At 38.1% G+C, this 21434-nt stretch overlaps 1 protein-coding gene across 1 annotated transcript in view; it reads right to left on the bottom strand.

Moving 5' to 3' along the window:
• LOC127437108 (protein kinase C-binding protein NELL2) overlaps positions 1-21434 on the bottom strand; it is a 121460-nt gene that overhangs the window by 87220 nt on the left and 12806 nt on the right. The window contains exons 3-8 of the mRNA XM_051691782.1: positions 20388-20538; positions 13889-14062; positions 13698-13794; positions 7294-7366; positions 7102-7184; positions 3826-3954 (exon numbers count right to left, since the gene is read on the bottom strand). Coding sequence (XP_051547742.1) covers positions 3826-3954; positions 7102-7184; positions 7294-7366; positions 13698-13794; positions 13889-14062; positions 20388-20538 — 707 coding nt within the window. The remainder of the gene's footprint in view (positions 1-3825; positions 3955-7101; positions 7185-7293; positions 7367-13697; positions 13795-13888; positions 14063-20387; positions 20539-21434) is intronic.

Raw genomic sequence — 21434 nt, 5'->3', positions numbered from 1 at the left:
AGCTTGCTACTGAAAAAAAAAAAAAAAGAAGCTATGTTATTCTGTTGAACTACTGAAAAATGCAAGTTAGCTGCATGCTGCATTCAGTATTTATCCACATTTATTACCCAAAATAGATTCAAACCCTCACAGCGGATCTCACTGAAGCGATGCAGCCATTACCTCAAGCTAAATTCAGATAATGTTCCTTTCACAAACAGCCTGGATCTCACTAACTTCCTGTTTGTACTGTCACTGGGACACCTGTCACATCCGAACCGCTACCGAACCCCACGATTAGTGTCTGTTTGGACACACTGGGTGCTTTCAAGACCGGCAAACATCTGTCAGAAATGCACAGGGACTTCTAAAGATAGGACAGAATTCCACTGTCTGTCACTTTGCATTTGGTGAAATATTCGTCTTGCAGCTAATAAATGTATAATGAGTGAGAAAGAAAAAGGGTGAGCACGAGAGAGAAGACACATCACATCTGACTGTTTACATTACATTTACATAATTTCATTACATTTTCGCGGCTACACGGTGTTTCAGAGTGTGAATGTAACCTGAATATTATGTTGCGTTTGACCTTTGAGATGGGTTGGAAATCTTGTTGCCATTCAGTTGTACACAGAACTCCGTGGCACACGACTAATTAGCTAATTGCAGACTTCTTGATTGGGAGCGGATACGACTGTCAGCAAGTGTGTGCAGTACTTGATTAGCCTATAACGTTGTTTGAGCAGTAAAGAGATGAAAACTATCATCAGTTTGTAGATGGTAAACATTGACATTTAACAGGGTAAAAGGTCGGTGTGATATTACACGTTTTGCACATAAATACATTGAAAGTTCTGCTTGTGCTCTGCCAAACCTACAGTCTGAGAATTGAGAGTTTCCTTTTTTTTTCATTCAGTATTTTTTTCGGATTTTCTGGTAAAGTCTTGAAAAGCAGAATGGCATAGGATATTCAGTCTTGTTTTCAGAGAAATCAAACAAAATTTGGTGGGCTTTATGCTTAAAACAAGAAAAAAGTATTTGCCAATAGGAAAAGAAAACTACACTTGTTTTCTCTTTGAATCAATTTTTTTTTTCTTACCACATTGGCAACTTTGTTAAGGGTTTTTTCTTGATCCCTAAACTTAAACCAAACTTTCTAACTGTAACACCTCCTAAAGCTTTAAAGCTACATCCACCAAACATGGCACAGACCTTCAGAATGTTCTGGAATAGTTTGTTGTGTATTTTCTAACTGATCTGACATACGGTTTTCGCACAGCGGAAGATCAAAATCAGAAAAATCCCATAGACTTACATTGACGGAACGTTCAAACAGGCCAACGGAATGCTCGTTAATTCAAACTACATCAGTCAAAAATGTAAATGTAAACAAACCCAAAAAAGCCCAATAATCTGCTTTAAGTTGCACAAGACATGGATGATTTATCGGACTATCTATCTAGCAGGCTGTTTTTCTTACAGCAATGTCTGTATAACCACAAAACAAACTCAAACTCAAAACTAGTGTTAACTTTCAGACAAGGCTACATCTAGTTTTATCTTGTTTCAAGCATTAATGTTACAACATTTTACGAAATGTCTGTGAAAACAAGACCAAATCTGTCATTTTGCTTATAAAGTAAACTACCTTGTTTTTTAAGAATGTTTAGATATTTTAACTGGAAAACAAGACAACAATATACATTTTTTCTTCTGATTTGTAATACCCAATTCCCACTACTTAGTAGGTCCTTGTGGTGGCGCAGTTACTCACCTCAATCCGGATGGCGGAGGACAAGTCTCAGTTGTCTCCGCTTCTGAGACCGTCAATCCGCGCATCTTATCACGTGACTCATTGTGCATGACACCGCAGAGACTCACAGCATGTGGAGGCTCATGCCACTCCGCGATCCACGCACAACTTACCACATGCCCCATTGAGAGCGAAAACCACTAATCACGACCACGAGGAGGTTACCTCATGTGACTCTACCCTCCCTAGCAACCGGGCCAATTTGGTTGCTTAGGAGACCTGGCTGGAGTCACTCAGCACGCCCTGGATTCGAACTCGTGACTCCAGGGGTGGTAGTCAGCGTCAAAACTTGCTGAGCTACCCAGACCCCGACAACAATACTAATTAAGAAAATTATTTTTTGTAGTGCGATCACGGATGAGAAATTAGTGTCAAAAGAACTTGTGAGAAGCACCGTTGACCAGTAACTAACGGAAAGTAGTGACAACTAACCTAACTACATTTTTCTGAATTGTGAAGTAGTTTTCAAAATAGATTTTTTCCTGTATCAAATGACTTTCTGTCAAGAGTAGTGTCATAAAATGCTACATTCCTACTTTTGTTACATTGTTACGTGTATTGCAGATACAGCTTTTTATCAAATGCACTTCCCTTAATCATTGTATCACTTTCATACAGTATGTAGCGTTCGAATGTCTGATTCATTCTAGTGAATCAGTTCATTTAGAAGAAATCTCTGCATAGCATTTTAGGTTTTCAACTTGTAGCGAAATATTTAGTTGAATGCTGTGTTTTATTGATATGTTTCCAACCCAAATAAATTAGGGTGTATTCTACCATAGTTGCACCACTTTTGTGAGTGTAATTTCAGTGCATAACCCACATCTTATTCACTAACCACATGCGTTCTAATAAAGTTTAATGAGCACAATCAGTGCTGAAATAGTCTTGAGTATTTAAATTAAAGGAATATTGCAGGTTTAGTAGAAGTTAAATTCAATGGACAGCACAAATCCTTTTCTTTAAAAGGAGAAAAAATTGAGGTTACAGTGAGGCACTTACAATGGAAGTCAATGGGGTTTAAAGGCAGAAATGTGAAGCTTATAATTTTATAAAAGCACTTATATTAATTCTGTTAAAACTTGTGTATTATTTAAGCTGTTAAGATGTTTAAATCATAATTTTTACGGTCGTTTTAGGTTTTTTTTTTTGGTGTTATGTCATCATGGCAATGAAGTTGTAAAATTGGCTATAACTTTACACTGCAAAGGTTAGTAAGTGATTTTCTCACACTAAAATAATTTTAACACACATATTGTTCACGTCTTGTGGGTATACTTTTGTAATGTTTACAGATTGACTCCACTGACTTCCACTGTAAGTGTCTCACTGTAACACAAATTTGTGCTTTTTTTAAAGAAAATCAACATTATGCCACAAATGCCATCCCTTGAGCTTAACTTGTATTGAACCCAGAATATTCCTTTAAATTGCTGCCATTTCTTTCTGCATAACATTCCCAAACCTCTGTGCTATTTGCCCGGCACAATAAACATTGAGCTATTACCGCCCGAGGAAAGCAGGCGGTAAACGAAATAATGTCAAATAATAAATAATAATAAACAAACAGTACTTTTGCAGGGTGCAATCCATTCCCACTTAATTCCCATTGTTGTTGCCCCACATAAAATGTGGCTCTGATTAAATATCACTATATATACTTTATAAAGATACTGTATAATCCCCCTAAAGTGCTTCAATGTAGTTAGCTATGTTTTGCTTAAATAGTTTGTAGCTTGACTTGACTAGTTTAACTACTTAAAACTATGAGAAAATATTTAAAAGTAGCTTCCAAAACACTGGAGTGAACAGCTGGCTAAGCTATATCTACTTCTCACACGCTTGTTATGACCTAAAAGCCCTTAATAATGACTCAAATGATCAAAGTAAAGGATAACGTTCATTCAACCAAGTATTCCAGAGACTCATGTAATAAAACTTTTCAACATCTCTCCTCTCTAGGGTGTCACAGACACACCTCATCAAAAGGTGTGACCCTACAGAAGAGACTCCATGGCTGTGAAACCCACCGAGCACGTGCAGTTCTTGCAGCCGTCTGTCCAGGTCTGCTCTTCTCTGTAGGTCAATCCCTTCACGTGGCACGTTCTCTCACAATAACACGAGTCCAAACCCTTCATCTTCTCCTCAGCCAGAGACAACTGTTCCGAGAAACAGAAGAAAGGAGGCTAGGATTAAAAAAAACTCAATTTCACCCCAATTAATCGCTGCATTTTTGACAGATCAGTAAACGCCAGGAGGGAAAAGAACATGCTCTAATCGATTAAATATCTGTGATTGATGAGTTTGTACTTTGACTTGAAGATATAGTTCATCCAAAAATTAAAATTCTGTCATCATTTACTCTCCCTCATATTATGATACTAAAATAGTGTCATAATAAATAATAACAGAGTATTCTTTTTTGACTGAACTTCTTTTAAGTTGCTGATCTGATGCATTATTAAAAATGTGTTTGGTTGTTGTTTGCATTAAAAGCGTTTTTCTGATCAGCGCCAGAGTTTTGTGCAGTTGCCAGCTGTGAGTTATTACAACAGCAAAACAAGCTTTTAAATTCATATCACAGACACAAACCAGATGTTCGAAAAACTCCGCTTGGCTTCATCCGTCAAACAAATACAGATGAAATATGTGAAATTTATTGCAAACTCACTTTCAAAGATACAGAAAGCTTAAGCAATGCTTCCCAACTGCTTTTGCTTCAGGATTCATCAAGTGTTTATCATGCAAAGTAACACAAATATCCTTAAAATGAATAATTGAAATTTTGCAATATTAATAATATTACTGTAATATTAAATAAGCATAAGAATCGGCCACATTGTGGTTGACACAATCAATGTTTATTGTCGCTGTAAGTGAATCTTTATTTAAGGGTGTTTCTTCAACTTTGATACATTTCATGTTCCAGGGGTTGATTTTTATTAACCCTTTGTGTTGTGTTCATTTTGTTCTAACACATTGTGTGTTCCCGGTCAAAATTGACCGGCCCACTACGATTGTTTATAAATCTCTCATATTGCATATATTATTACAAGATATTGCATTAGATCTTTAATCAACTTCTTTTGTAGTAATTATGACAGGTTTTGTGCTTCTTCTTTTTTTTATTTTATTTTTTTTACATATTTTAAAATATATATTTTATTGATAGAATGATTCACTGAACTGAGCTTAAACCGGGTAAGTGTGAGACACTCTCTGTGGGGGAAAAAATTAAATTAATAAACATTTGCTTAATCTGAACAAAATAGGTGTCATTTTAAAGCTTTGAATCTGGACTTTACAATGCATATAGCAGAACTTACAAATTCTTAAATAATGCTTTATAATTTTCTGACAAATAAGAATTGTTTCGTTCTCATCATTTGCAAATTTGTTATTACAGCAATTATATTCAGAGTTGGTAAAACCATAAAAAAGATGAGATAGCCATGTGTTATATATCGTTGGAAAGGTCTCAATTTGTAGAATGCAACGAGTTTTCAAAGAGAAAATGCAAAGAGAAAATTTTCACTCAGAGGCCAAACTGCAGTGAGTATTAGTGTGTGAAATTCCCACTGACACACATAAATATAATAAACAGGAGTGGCTTTTTGTCACGTTTTTCCTTATTACTTTCCAAAACATACATATAACACAGACAATGACATATCGAAACTTACAGCAGACTATCCCGATTCAAACGAGCCCAAACACAATATAATATGATCAGAAGATCTTGAAATATTCCTCAAAGAGTGTACATGGACAGACAATGAGAGGGCACTCAACACACAATGTGTGTGTTAGTATGTTTGTGTGTGTACACATGTCCAAGGACTTTGTGTGTGCAAACACACATCCACATATGTGCTCATGTAAAGGATTGGGATGCTCCTGAACGCTTAATATTTCTGTATTTTGTTGTCTATTACATTCATTTCCAATGGCCGGTCATTTTTGACCGGGAACACAACAAGCGTAACAAAGTGAAATGAAACCAATAAAATGTAAAGAAAATGGTCCACATTTTCCGTGTTTTCGAAAACCATACGTGAGAAAAAAATAACAAATTGTAAGAATAAAAAAAAGTTGTCTGGGTCAAAATGACCAGAACACCACATCGGGTTAAAATGAGAATATTTCAACTTTTTCTTTTTGTTAAATGAGGGTCTCATTATAACTGACTTATAAACCTTTTACCAGACCTTCTTTATTTATTTTTGGTACTTTTAAGATGTCTTTTATGTATAGATTTGACTCATTTCAGACCCAGACTTTCAATATGACACTATGAAAATGCATTATAAAAATACAAATTCACTGCAGAAAATCGTTTTCTTCATTAGTATTTTAGCAATTAGCAACAATGACAAGATTTATTTACTTGACAAGCAAAATGGCATAATATGTAAAGCCTTGCTTTCAGAGAAATCTTGCCAAATTTAGCCAACTTTATGCTTAAATCAAGAAAAAAATGCCTACCAGTGGGATAAGAAAAAAAAACGTGTTTTTCGAATTTTTTTATATTTTTACTGGAAAACAAGACAAAGTACTGAATAAGAAAATGATTTTTTGCAGCGTTATTACATGTTTGATGCTGTGATAATCTAAACCTAGAGTGAAATAAACATTTGTGAAAAATATTTCTACCAATTTTTCAAATATCACGAGTTGTGCCGTCATTTCCTCCACACCAAACAATTTCGCCCCTAATAAAGTTTTTTCAAAAGTTGTTAACCAAGTGGACAAAAGTGTCAGTGAAGAACACGCTTGAGATGAAATATGAGACAAAACAAAGAAAATTCAAGGGAAATATCGCTTGTTATTGGCCAATCAAGCTGTAATTTTGTCAAAAATGTCCTGTTTGAGACATGGCTGGGTCGAAGCCATGAATTGGAGATTTTCCTTGTGCCCGCCTGCACCGAAATTTGCCTCCTGGACCTACACCCAAACACGATCAAGGGGGACCAACCCAAGAGAAATTATCAAGGAGGAGCACCCAATAAGAGACAAACATTTGCCCACCCTAAAGACCAAAATGCCCCATCAAAAATATAATTTAATTGTATTTGGGAAACATAAAATGATAGCTATGTAATTGCTCTTCTGCTACTGTTTTTGAAAACCATTTAAAATGGCATTATTATCAGCATCATTGCCAGCACAGAATTCTATGAAACACAATACAGAATTTGAGGAAATGACACTGAGGTTATATAGTTATTTGCATTTAGCATTTAGCATTATACAACCAATTTTTGGTCATGACCCACCAGTTGAGAATCACTGAGCTTGTTTTTTACCTTGCTGGAGGTTTTAGCTAAGATGTCCTGCAGTTCCATGATCTTCTGCACGAGTCCATGGAAGTCATTACAGGTCGGGCAGGCTGAGAGAGACATAAATGAGATCATTCAGCAAAAAGCAACAACAGCAGATGTGCATCTTTCATTCAGCAAATAGCTGTAATTAGAGATAAATGAATTAATTGCACATACTGCGGTTCAGGTCAGGGCATTGCGTGATGTATCCTTGGGGCATTACAAGAATCTGCACGTCTTGCATCACTCCCTGCAATCAAAACCGCAGTCCGAGGTTAGTCAAAAACAGGGTTAGATCAGAGAATATAATGAAATTCATTATAAACACATCAGTGGTTGGCTTTTGAATTGCACTTAATATGATTAATTCAGATAGTGCTCAGAAACGATGACCTTGAGTTGTTTCAATGAATTAATGGCATGTCGTGAATGCAGACCTAAAGAAGCGTAGCTAAAGAAACAGATCCTTGTGGCTAGAATAAACTTGTTTGGACCAATAATGCATTTAAAAAGCATGTAATTATTCCTCTGCACTCAGACAAATAACTCGTTTGCTTATCCTGATTCAGTCCTGGACTGTGGTTCCACATGTTTGAAATGAGTTTTCTTAACTTAAAATTGCAATGTTATTTCAACTTAAATACTTCAAGTAGAGGAAACCTAACTGAATCAAGTAAATCCAACACAATTTAACATGTCCAAAGAACTCAAATGAAACTTTTGTAGTGATATGCTGTTAGCAACTGATACATAGTGTTGGGAAGCTCTACTGAATGCAGCTTAGTCACTATGCTAAAATTAGCACAGCAATTGCTCAATGGATAAATCAATATGTAGAATACTCAAAATCTCCTTGTCGAGTCCCAAGCAAAGCATGCTGTGAACTAGAAATCCTCTGCATAGTTTCAGTTAACCAAACAAAAAATATTCAGGTTGTCACAACACAAATGGATTAAGTAAAGCTGACCAGGGGGGCCTGGGTAGCTCAGCAAGTATTGACGCTGACTACCACACATGGAGTCGCAAGTTCGAATCCAGGGCGTGCTGAGTGACTCCAGTCAGGTCTCCTAAGCAACCAAATTGGCCCGGTTGCTAGGGTGGGTAGAGTCACATGGGGTAACCTCCTCATGGTCGCTATAATGTGGTTCTCGCTCTCAGTGGGGCACTTAATTTAAGTTCCCTTGGTTAGATGATTTTGTTTTAGTAATACGAACATGGTAGGAATAAGTAAAACTGACGAGTTTGCGATACATAATATAAAATGTGAATGTATATTGAAAAACATTCCACCTTAGGTTTGCCAAGATACCAACTATGATCAAAAAGTCAGAGATCTCGATATAAACGCAAACATTTCCCATGAAATTCACCCAAGCTCAAATTATCTTTAGCTATGCTATACATACATTTTATATCTTAGTTTGTACTCAATTGATGTCAACAGCTGACTCATTTTTCTTAAGGAATTGTAGGAGAAACATCTGAGATGAATTTGGTGCATGAAACATAATTGAGAACACCATACGGTCTGAAAAAGTAACTTTTAAGCAATACAATAGTCCTCTGGGATGCTTTATAAAGTCTCTTGCCCTCTGAGTCACAAATGTGCTCATGTAAAGTCAACAGCAATCCATCAGCGAAGCCTCATGAGTTAAAAGGTAAAGATGGTGAAATTGTGGCTTTTAGATGCTTCAGGGCTGTTTTTATTTGTTCGGTAGAATGTGAACGAAAGTGCAAGCAATGGAAAACACTAATAACAGAGTGGAATAAAGGGTGAAGATAAGACTGACCTTTTCCAGGACACATTCTCTGGATTATCACCTGTTACTGCAGCAGGTACGGACTAAACCTTACTGCTTTTCTCTTCGATTTGGGGGTTATTTAGTCATATCTCCTCAGAGAATCAAACTTCCACAATGTTTTCAGAATTCAGCACAAATGGTGCTGGAAACTGCATAGAGTTTTTCATTTCAGTCGTATTTATAGGTAATCAATCAAGGGTGCTTCTTGCATACTTTGGATACACTGAATATCAGCGTACTGGCAGCTTCTAAAATGTACAATTTTCTGGTTTTCCTGGGTTTAGTTTTGTTTAGTATTTTTAGCTTATATATCATTTTTACATTTAGTATTCTTTAAAAGGAATATTCCGGGTTCAATACAAGTTCAGCTCAAGCGACAGCATTTGTGGCATAATGTTGATCACCACAAAATTAATTTCGACTCGTCCCTCCTTTTCTTTAAAAAAAGCACAAATCTGTGTTCCAGTGAGACACTTACAATGGAAGTTTTGGAGGGTTTATAAGCTTCACATTTCTGCCTTTAATTTTATAAAAGCACTTACTTTAATTCTTCCATTAAAACTATTGCGTTATTTGAGCTGTAAAGTTATTGTTCTTATGGGTCGTTTTATGGTTTACAGCGTTTACAGCATCGTCATGGCAACAAAATTGAAGGTTAGTAAGTGATTTTATCACGCATTTAAAATCATGTTAACACACGTCTTGTGTCTATACTTTTGAAACAGTGAGTATTTTAATGTTTACAGATTGACCCCATTGACTTCCATTGTAAGTGTCTCACTGGAACACACATTTGTGCTTTATTAAAGAAAAGGAGGGACGAGTCGACATTAATTTTTGTGGCTGTTAAATGAGCTTAACTTGTATTGAACCCGGAATATTCCTTAAAATGTTGTTTTTTGTTTACACTAATAATGTGTAGTTATTAATTTTTTTCATGACGTGAAAATGCATTTTAGATCAGTTTCAGTTTTTCCAATTCTTTCAGTTGTCACTTTTATTTCTGTTTAAGAAAATGTTTACATTTATGCAGTATTCTTCTTCGTTCATGGCCTGTTTGAGACATGGCTGGGTCGAAGCCATGAATTGGAGATTTTCCTTGTGCCCCACCCGCACTAAAACTTGCCTCCCGGACCTACACCCGAACACGATCAAGGGGGACCAACCCAAGCGAAATTATCAAGGAGGAGCACACCAAAATACCCCATCAAAAAGAACACATCTTAGTACCTTAAAGATTTATGTTGGAAGAAAAGTCCATGAACATATTAAGCTTCAACTATACAGTCACAGTATGGATCTTCACAGCCTGTTTGAGAAGTTAGAAACTTGACAAGGCATCACAGTAATCAAACACTCCATTCAGAATCCAGCAGATATGAAAAACGCAACACAAGTCAACCACGCATGGGGAACTGCGGCGAGTTTAATAGGAGGTGGGCAAGGCCACGCTCTCTGTAATCGAACATAATACACACTGGACAGAGGAAAGGATGTGGGTGGCACAAGTGTAATAACAGCTCGCAGTCGCCGCTGTTCCCCTCTGATATGCAAAACAACCACATACAGATTCAATTTGTTTCATAGGTGTTCTGCAGCATCACGTATAGACACTCTGTATCCATGGCAACCTGGCCCATCTCGCTCTCCCAGAAAAGCATTTTGGCCCTCGCAGGAGTCGAGCGCCGTGACTTATGAGAAATTGTTTCGAAATTGTCTTGCCTCTTCAATTTTCCAGCCATAAATTCAAAAGCCGATGCTGCTTTCCCAGGAATCTCCATGGCGATGAGAGGCAAACAGAGGTGAACGCTCGGAATATAGACATATTCGGATGTAATTTAGTTTCTGTGCGAATCGCACACACTCACAGCGAGTGTTTAAATTAGAGACCTTCACTCGGTCAACGACTGTGGAATCATCGCTAATCGAACGGTAATGGTGCCTTTGATCACTGCCGTCTGAAAATGTACATTGATATTTCTCCGCAGCGCTTCGAGTGCAAACTCCAATGTCATTTAAGTTTAATGCAGGCAGACCGGAGAATCTTTTTTAATATTTCAAGGAAAATTAAATTGGCTGTAGATGAAAGGAAATATTCAACAACATCTTGACATGGTCAAAACGAGATATGTGTGAACTGTATACGTGAAAGAAAAAGAGAGATTTATTTGCTTTTAGTTAAAACCCAGCAGACCATATGAGCACTAATCAGCGACACCATGGAGACAGAAGCAAGGGTGTGGGGTGAGAACGTTCGTCAAGAGCTGCAAATGACCTGCACCCCCATCTGCCAATTAACTCAAGGCATTTTACAATCTGCAATGACACTTACATATCTTTAAGAGTTCACTCTCATACACACACACACATAGCAGTGTACGTGAATGAAATTAGTGTGGCGGCTCTGTAGTCTAATAGACCACAGATGGGGGTGTGAATTAGAATAAAGTAGCACATCCTTCCCCTCACATCACTGAATGGAAATATCCATACTTCTGTGAATTTAGAACAGTTTTAAGTAGCCTACTGCTTACTTCATACTACTTAATATATGCAGTATATACAGTATACTGCGTTATTTTGTAAATTGTAGTATGCTAAATTACATTATAATATGTAAGAAATGCATTTTGCAGCACTAAATGTTTCAGTCGTATGAACATAAAAATAAAGTAGTTTGTAGTATGCGGTATTGTGTAAACTGTAGTATCCTACAGTAAACAGTAGCATGCTACATGTTGCATAATTCATAAGAAATTAATTCCGTAGTATGCACGGATAAAAAAAGTAGTATGTAGTATGCTGCATACTTTAGTAAACTAGTATGCTACATTGCATGTTTCATAAGAAATGCATTCTGTAAACTTTTCAGTAGTATGAATGTAAAAACAAAGTTGTAAATAGTATGCTACATTATTCTGTAAAGTGTAGTATGCTACATTAAACAGTAGTATGCTATATTAAACAGTAGTATGCCATATTACATTGCATAATTCATAAGAAATCCATTATGCAACAATAAATGTTTCAGTAGTATGCACAGATAAATACTGTAGTATGTAGTATGCATTAACATTTAAGAAATATGCACAGCTAAACATAGTAGTGGCAGTGGTGGCTCAGTGGTTAAGGCTCTGGGTTACTGATCAGAAGGTTGGGGGTTCAAGCCCCAGCACTGCCAAGATGCCACTGTTGGGCCCTTGAGCAAGGCCCTTGACCCTATCTGCTCCAGGGGCGCTGTATCATGACTGACCCTGCACTCTGACCCCAGCCTAGCTGGGATATGTGAAAAAGAAGAATTTCACTGCAAATGTGTGATAAATTATTAAATTAAAATAATTCATTAGTATGTTGTTTACTGCATTATTTTGTAAACTGGTTATGCTACATTAAACAGTAGTATGCTTCATGTTGCATAATTCATAAGAAATGCATAATACAACGATTAACGTTTCCGTAGTATGCACAGATAAATAGAAGTATGTAGTATGCTGCATCTTTAGTAAACTAGTATGCTACATTGCATGTTTCATAAGAAATGCATTTTGCAATGATAAACGTTTCAGTAGTATGTAAAAACAAAGCTGTAAATAGTATGCTTCGTTTTTCAGTAAACTGTAGTATGCTACATTAAACAGTTTCAGTAGTATGCAGTATGTAATTTACTGCAATATTTTGTAAACTGTAGTATGTTACATTTCATACTTCAGAAGAAATGCATTATGCAATGATACAGTTTGAGTAGTATACATTAATAAAGTAGTATGGAGTATGCTACATTATTCTGAAAATTGTAGTATGCTACATTAAACAGTACTATGCTAAATTACATTATAATTTGTAGGAAATGCATTATACAACAATAAACCTTTTAGTAGTACACACAGATAAACAAAGTAGTATGTAGTATGCCACAATATTTTGTAAACTGTAGTATACTTCATTTAACCATAGAATGCCACATTACATTGCATAATTCTTGAGAAATGCAGTATGCTATGATAAATGTTTCAGTTGTATGCACTGATGAGAAAAGTAGTATGTAGTATACTGCATTATTTTGTTTACTGTATGCTACATTAAACAGTAGTATGACAATACATTTTAATTGGTAACAAATGCATTCTACAATGATACACTTTTCAGTAGTATGCACAGATAAACCAAATAGTGTGTAGTGTTACATTATTTTGTGTAGTATGCTACATTAAAGAGTACTACAATAAATTACATTGTAATTCAGAAGAAATGCATTTTGCACGCTAAATGTTTCAGTAGTATGAACACATAAACAAAATAGTTTATAGTATGCTACATTAAACAGTAGTACACTATATTACATTGCATAATTAATTAGAAATGCATTATGCAGCTATCAACATTTCAGTAGTATGCATTGATAAACAAAGTAGTATGTAGTATGCTGCATTATTTTGTAAACTATAGTATACTACATCAAACAGTTGTATGTTACATTGCATAATTTGTAAGAAATGCGTCATGCATTGATAAACAGTACTACACTACATTGTTGTCAAGCTCAGCACATTGCATTACGTATGCTCTGTTGTATACTGCACATTTTAGCAGTTTCTTTAAATAATCCGGGTTTTCTATGCGTACAGAAAATTAGCATACAGTACACTGTACACACTGCATGCTATTCCGAACATGGCTTGTCTCTGTAAATGTGTTGAAATAAATGTTTGTGAATTTAAAAAAGCATATCCTTCATCTGTTTGCTCATTTCTGTGATACAAAGATGAAAAAATAAAATACCTTGAATAAGCCATGTGCACTGTTCCTCTGTCCGACCCAGAACGAGGAATCCTCTGGTATTTCCATTAGAGGAACCGCTACCACTCGCTCATAGATTCTAAAGAGAAATAACACCAACGTAGTCAATGTGTTTAAAAAGCTATCGTTTTGAGGGAGTATTTGTAAAAACGCTGCATTATTAAGTGCTCTACCTGTTGCAGTCTACATAGAGTGCCACGTGTGAAGCACTGATGGCCACCGAGACTTTGTGCCACTGGTCGTCGGCGAGCATGTACGGGAAAATCTCTGTGTATGTTTGCTTATCTTTCGTCTGGAAATGAAGACGCAATTCACTCTTCTGCCCACTACTCTCCAATTCCAACAATCTGCAGGAAAAACAAAAAACATGTACGTTAAACTATTAAAAGTGCAATTGTTACCATGAAGGAATAATTCACTTTTACTCTATGGAAAAAAAAGAACATTCTGCCTAACATCATATTGTGTGTTCAACGGAAGTTGACAATTTTCATTTCTGGGTGAACTATCCCTTTAAATGGCTTTTATTTTTTCTTAGAAGTTACTTTTGTTGGTGTAACTAAATATAGTCAGGCTGAATAAGTCATATTAAATCATGTTTTACTTTTTCTAGCATTTTCAACAATCAATAACAAACAATCAAAGCGAAAAACACGGCAGCTACAGAATCGAACAAAGTTGCTTTGAGGTTTCAGCGGATGAATTAGCTGCTTAGCTTCCATAGCTTTTTCCTTTGCTAATACCACAGAGACAGTTTAGAGGCTAATTAGTGGTGTTTGCTAAGTCAAGCCACTATTATTATTGCTAACACTCGGGGGAAGGGATTTGAACAAACTCAACATTCAGCGTGTAAGTTGTCTTGCAGCATTTGTGCTCTAGACATGAATCGATTTTAATCTAGCGGACGATAAAACGAGCAAAAAATCCCTTAGGCTGAGGATGAGGGACACAATTCATATCTAGAGACCAGAATAACATATAGACTTGAGGTGGACTCTTTTTACAAGTGGGCAACTGCCCACAACACCCTAGCAACCACATAGCAACACTAAAAAACATCCAAAATACTTTAGCAGTTTTTTATCAGTTCTTCAGGTTCGGGTTATGAAAAAAAACAAATAGGCCTGCGTAACTTGTTTTGTTAACCGCTCTCACTTACAGACAAGCGTGAAGGGATGAGTTGGGGGCTGTTAACACTAAACATGTTTTTGTGCAAAACGCATGCATTCTGGTTCAATCATTGCCAGTGTTGGGAGTAACTGCGTTACGTAATCAGATTACTTTTTCGGGTAACGAGTAAAGTAATGCAATATTGTTTTATTTTAGACCATAATATCCCATTTTTATATCATTTTATATATTTATAATACCAAATATTTTTAAATAAAGTAATGTGTTGCTTTTGTAAACCTCTATTTTCCCTATATTGCGAGAAATCAGGAGTAAAAGTGTGCAAACTTTGGGGAGGAGACGTAGTGCATGATGGGCATTGTTGTTCTATAGAGTGTGAGGCCAGAGACTATTTAGCAGAGACGAGTCACTTCTATTTAAATGAATGGGAGAAATTGGAACGCCCAGCCAAGAAGCTCAAGCAGCCAACAGTCAATGGATGTAGAAAGGAAGTCCCACCTTGCAGGTAAAAGAGCCAATCACCTTTTAGATACAGACATCGCCTGTCAATCAACTTGCTAACTTGCATGCGCATTAGCTATACAAGCCAGGAAAATTGCGTGTTTTAGCGTAATATGAAGTAAACGTTCGGTTGAGTGAAACACGATTGATTCATGTGTTAATACACACTGCATTAAAAAAAAATCAGTAAATGCGTTTAGGCAGAGGGATTATAAGACTAGTCTTCCACTGGCCACGACATGATACAAAGGGTGAAATAGTCGCTCAATTCACTGGCTTATGCAGCCGAACTGCTCCGTGTTACAGCTCCCCGTAACTGGGAAAATAGGATGAGAAAAGCTGATTCTGGACCAGTGGCTCCGAGCAACGTACTACATCGATTGTGTATGCAGAGAAATGTCTTAGTTTCTAAAAAGATTCTACATTTTTGTTTTATAATAAACAAGTAGTTTGATTCATGAAACAGACCGTTTTATGACATTTTGGTAGCATTAAAAACGATTCCATTCCTGGGTTGCTTAGTGAGTTTTGACGCTGACTACCACCCCTGGAGTCACGAGTTCGAATCCAGGGCGTGCTGGGTGACTCCAGCCAGGTCTCCTAAGCAACCAAATTGGCCCAGTTGTTAGGGAGGGTAGAGTCACATGGGGTAACCTCCTCGTGGTCGCGATTTGTGGTTCTCGCTCTCAATGGGGCGAGTGGTAAGTTGTGCGTGGATCGCGGAGAGTAGCATGAGCCTCCACATGCTGTGAGTCTCTGCGGTGTCATGCACAATGAGCAACGTGATAAGATGCGCGGATTGACGGTCTCAGAAGTGGAGACAACTGAGACTTGTCCTCCGCCACCCGGATTGAGGTGAGTAATCACGCCACCACGAGGACCTACTAAGTAGTGGGAACTGGGCATTCCAAATTGGGAGAAAAGACGATTCCATTCAAGTTGTATCAAGATGCGCCTTTGAAGTTGTATGCGATCAATCAGTGGTGTCTGTACACTCCATGGATCAACTCAAAACAAGCGCGCACTGAGATGACTTAAGTGAAAAATATTATTTTACTATCAGACACATTCCTTGAACATGTTAGGCTGGCATATTCCCCACTGAATTTTATCCTGACTTTTGAAAAACATCTTAAGTTGACTCTGACATTGTCGATGGGCACAGCACATGATGACATATATGATGCAGGTTCAAGTGTTGAACTTTGCTGCTTTAGGTAAGACAGTGGTTATTCTTCATTATTCATATTGGCTGCCATGTTGGTGGAAAAACAAATCATGCATATTCATGTTGTTGATTCTTTATTAGAAATATGACGTGAAGACCTACTTTCTAAATATCTGTTTGTTTACTATGTTGTTTTGACATGAGTGTTTTACAGTAGCTAGCATGACCTGTAATGTCTCTTATATGCAATGTATGGCTTATTTGTATGGAATGCATAGCACAGCAGAAGAGAAAGTGGCTGTGAGAAAAAAGTAACACAAAAATAACGCAAAAGTTTTAATGCTTTACATAAAAATGTACTTTTTAATTAATTAAGTTATTTTTTAAGGAGTAATGCAATATTCTAACGAGTTACTTTTAAAAGTAACATTACTTAACACTGATCATTGCACTCTTTCTAGCTTATTTTTAAGTGCAGGCATAACAAAACTTCAATGTCCTGAAAAAGTTGCAAATTGCTGCAAAAATGACTTTATGTGTTTAACACATGATTCCAGATTGTTCTTCACCCAGTAAAGTTTCTGTGCTTGATACAGTGTTTCTGTGCTTTTTTCCCCCTTCTGCTCTAGTGAGCTAAGGGGCTACTATGGCTTTTTAAAACTGTGTAAATTCACTGTTACTACACTTTTATGAAATTTGCCTACGATGCTTACATAAAATACAGTCCATTGCAACAAATTTACTCAGTCTCGGGTACGGGTCAGGTTCGGGCTTAATTTTATGGCCTGTGCAAACCTCTATTAGAGATATGAACAGACCAGCACACAGAATGAGCGGTGTTGTATATTTTGCAGTATCCACAAAAAATAAAGCGGACCAAGGACATGGCCCTGCGGCACACCGCCAGCAGGATGGGTACACACTTGCCTTAAACGACCTGAAAGTGTCTATCTACCTTTCAAAATGTCTTTTGTTAAAATATCCCAAGAGAATTCCATCACAGTGTACGCTGAACACAGTCGCCACTAGACTAATATGAACCTCTCAAACTACTGAAACTGAATGCAAATCCCATAGAACACCAAAGAAATACAGATTTAGGGGTTAGAGCAACATTAAATAGCATATACAGACGAGTTTAAAGTACTCCTCAACTCACATTAAATTGCAGTTCCTCTGTGTTACTTGTCTCTGTTTAGATTTAGGGGGAAATGTTGATTGGGAAAGCTGCCAACAAACTCATCAGCCTGTCTGCCTGTGCCGACTACCAATTTATATTTCCTCTGTTTCACAGAAAACTCCTCATGCTCGAAAGCATTATTCGAGAGAAGCCAATTACAGATATGCAGGTTTTGATTTATCTACAAACAGGCACCTAATGAGTTCTGTTCCACCCGCCTTGCACTTCTAGTCAATGCCTTTCCACTCACAAAGAAAGAGAATATCAATACCAGCCCGAGTCGACCCAAACGTCAGACCCACCTGTGTTATTGACTCCTAATTAACATTTTTCAAAGGTTTCTATTATGCACTGGCTTCAATAAACACAGTTCAACGAGCACAATTAGAGTAAAAAAAATTGCAGCTATAGTTCTGGGACGGTATTGTGCTGTTGTTGTCTTGTAATAGTGAATGTTGTTGTAACAGATGTTGTTCTTTTCAAACGGCAGGGTTGTAGAGACCCTTTTCTCGAAAATACTCTTGACCCGATAACCCTGAAAACGCCTCCAGACTCTAAAACACATCTTGACTCCAAATTGCCAGCAATAAGAAATATTTTCTGACAACAATTAGAGTTTCTGACTGAAATTTGATGATTGTACATGAAATAAAAGTTCTCAGATGTAGAGTTAATTAAACAAATTCAACCTTATCGTAATAAAAATAACTTTAAAACATGATATTAAGATAAAAGTGTATCCAAGAAAACACAATCTGAATTAAAGGTGCAAGCAGCGATGAACGGGCCCTCACATCCTGGTGCACGTTGGGGCTGCTGTGCCAACTCCCTGTGGTGACCATGATTTTAAAGTGCACATCGTTGAAAGTTTGTAGGTGGCGCTATCATGCCATTTTGCCGCACCAAATTCTGAAACCCATATCAGATGTAAATTTTGCGTGTGCAGTTTCATGAGTTTTCAAGTATGTTTAGGCCCTCCAAAATGCGATTCATTTGAGAAAAAAATAATAAACGCCTAGAAGAACAATAGGGTCCTCACACCATCGGTGCTCGGGCCCTAAAAATTTTATAAAGTGGAGGTATCATAACAGAATGGAGTGAGAGCTGGATGTGAGTTTGCAGTGATGTTTGCCAAAAAGTAAAGTTTGTTTCTTCTTTAGAATAATGTGCACAATGTTGTTCACAATGAGACCAGGAACAAGTATTAAGAAAATATATAAAGTCAGTTCCCTATCTGTCACTCACTTGATGTTGTGTTGATGTAGTGACACTAGGTGTCGCTCTTGGGAGCCCCAAACACCTCTGATTTATGAGAAAAGGCCAATGGGAATTGGCGAGTGGAATTTGCATGCCACTCCCCCGGACATACGGGTGCCACCGGTCGCCATGTTTGTAGAGCTCCGTCCCCTACCACGGGGACTTCCTCCACATGCGATACTGCAGAATGGTAAGTCCATGTGACGTATTTCCACACAACTACCTCCCCTTCGGGCTGGGTGTGGTCTCCGCAGTGTCTGTGGATGGGAAAGGACAACCCCCCCCCCCAGCTGAACGATTTCCACTTTTTGGGGAGAAAAAAGAAGAGAAGAGGCCACGGCTGGTGCGGCCTGTCCCCATTATGGGCAGTCGGCTTGTCCCCGAGGTGTGGGGGACCGTACAACGCTCGTGGAGCGCTGAGGGAGGTTACATGAGGGCCGGGTGCGCTTACTACGAGGCACGCAGTGGCTTGCCCGCACCTGCACCGCCAATCCACGTAACACAGTTCAGCTAGTTGTGGCGTTTCGTATAGGGACCCCTAGTGTCACTACATCAACACAACGTCGAGTGAGTGACAGATAGGGAACGTCTTGGTTACTGTCGTAACCTCCGTTCCCTGATGGAGGGAACGAGACGTTGTGTCCCTCTTGCCACAACTACCTGCTGAATGAGTGGTTGCGAGCCAGCTCCTTTTATACCCGTATGTCTGGGGGAGTGGCATGCAAATTCCACTCGTCAATTCCCATTGCCTTTTCTGAAAGATCAGAGGTGTTTGGGGCTCCCAAGAGCGACCCCTAATGTCACTACATCGACACAACATCTCATTCCCTCCATCAGGGAACAGAGGTTACAACAGTAACCAAGACATTTTGTTTCATGTTGACAGGTTTTATCTTTTGTAGCATACTGTTATACATTTCCAATATCCAGCAGTTTTTTAAGTAATTTCATATGAAGTTTTTGCAAATTTCGAGGGCAGCAGTGAAGGAGAATTAGGTGTTTAAACAATCTTCCTGGATACAGACACAGAGTTGTTATTATTTCTGCTGAGTGCTGCTCTTAGACTTGACTCTGTGAGGAAAAACCTCTAATCAGTCTTTAGGGAGCGCTGGATGTGGACACAGCAGTGAGGTGAAGTTAATGATGAGTTGTTCCGCGACAGCATAACAACACGCTAAGGGAGGCAGAATTCACTGCAGCTTGCTAGTCAAACCACTAAAAACGAGACCTGAACCAATCTCGAGGGAATATTCTTGTTTCTTAATTCTCAAACTTTGTCTACACACTACAATATATTCAGATACCAGGAACAATAACAGCTTACTTTGGCGAAACAAAAACTTCTCAACTTTTGCTTCACACAACCCGTCCATGTTGACATCTAATTTCAAATATGTTTAGTGTTTTTTGCATTGCTTTTTGTGTGCGTTCTTACCTCTGTTCTGCATGATGTATGGACAGTATAACTCCAGTGTTGAGTTTCTCTTGCTTGAGAGTCAGTGCAATGGTGAACTCGCTCTTCCCGCGCAGTTTCTGCAGCATGCGGCCAGCGGCATCATCAGGGACTCTCACACTGCGGGACGCACCTGCCGAGAGAGAATTCATAACATTTCACACAGACTTCTCGACAATCACACAACATGAGCTCAGACAGTGTTAGTGTAAGGGGTTCGTTGTGGGGTAGAAGGAGGAAACGGGAAATGTGGGGCTTCAACTCAAAAGGTACGTTTTAATCAGGTAACACAAAAAATAGCTTTTCAGCTTTCATGAACACAAGTAAGTTTGGTGGTTGAAGAGTGACTCTCTCTCCTCGCCTCTGGCATGGTTCCTCCTTATATCGCTCTCCCCAGTGCTTACTGCAATCAGAAACAGATGTTAGACATTATAGCGCTCAGGTGTGTGCACCCTTACCGCTTTCTCTCTCTCAGGACGAACGCTCGGCCACGCCCCCGCCACCACAGTCAGTTATCTTTCAAACAACGCTACATGTTATATACAATTATGACAAAACAAATCAGAATAATCCAGTATTAAGTCTAAAAGTAGCCCGGGAAAAATGTCACATTCAGAGTTGTTAGAGGATTTCAAGTCCAGCTGCTTTCAACTGAATTTAAACAGACATTAGAAAACAAGATGTAAACCGTCGTAGACACACTCTTGTATGATTATTTCTATGAGGCGCTATCAAAGTAGTAATAAAATGAGAAGTCCATAGCTAATTGCTATTTTGCAAACCAGCAACAGAAAACAACTTAAACCAGCCTACAGTTGTTTGCTAGTCTTAGCTGGTTCAAGCTGGTTGAGCTGGTCTCCCAGTCTTGCCAAGCTGGTGTTTAACTGGTTTAGCTGGCTAAGCTGGTCAGCAAGCTGGTCTCCAAGTCTGACCAGATGACAAGTGATCAAATCCCCACCCCCTCCCCACCAAAACCATCAAATTAGACCAGCTAACCAGTCTGGCTTATGCTTTTAATTCCCAGTAGGG

The sequence above is a fragment of the Myxocyprinus asiaticus genome, chromosome 48 (genome assembly GCF_019703515.2).
Source record: "Myxocyprinus asiaticus isolate MX2 ecotype Aquarium Trade chromosome 48, UBuf_Myxa_2, whole genome shotgun sequence".
In the NCBI taxonomy this organism is placed as follows: domain Eukaryota; kingdom Metazoa; phylum Chordata; class Actinopteri; order Cypriniformes; family Catostomidae; genus Myxocyprinus; species Myxocyprinus asiaticus.
Note: the sequence above shows the minus strand (reverse complement) of the source record. Positions and strands in the feature narration are given on the sequence as shown.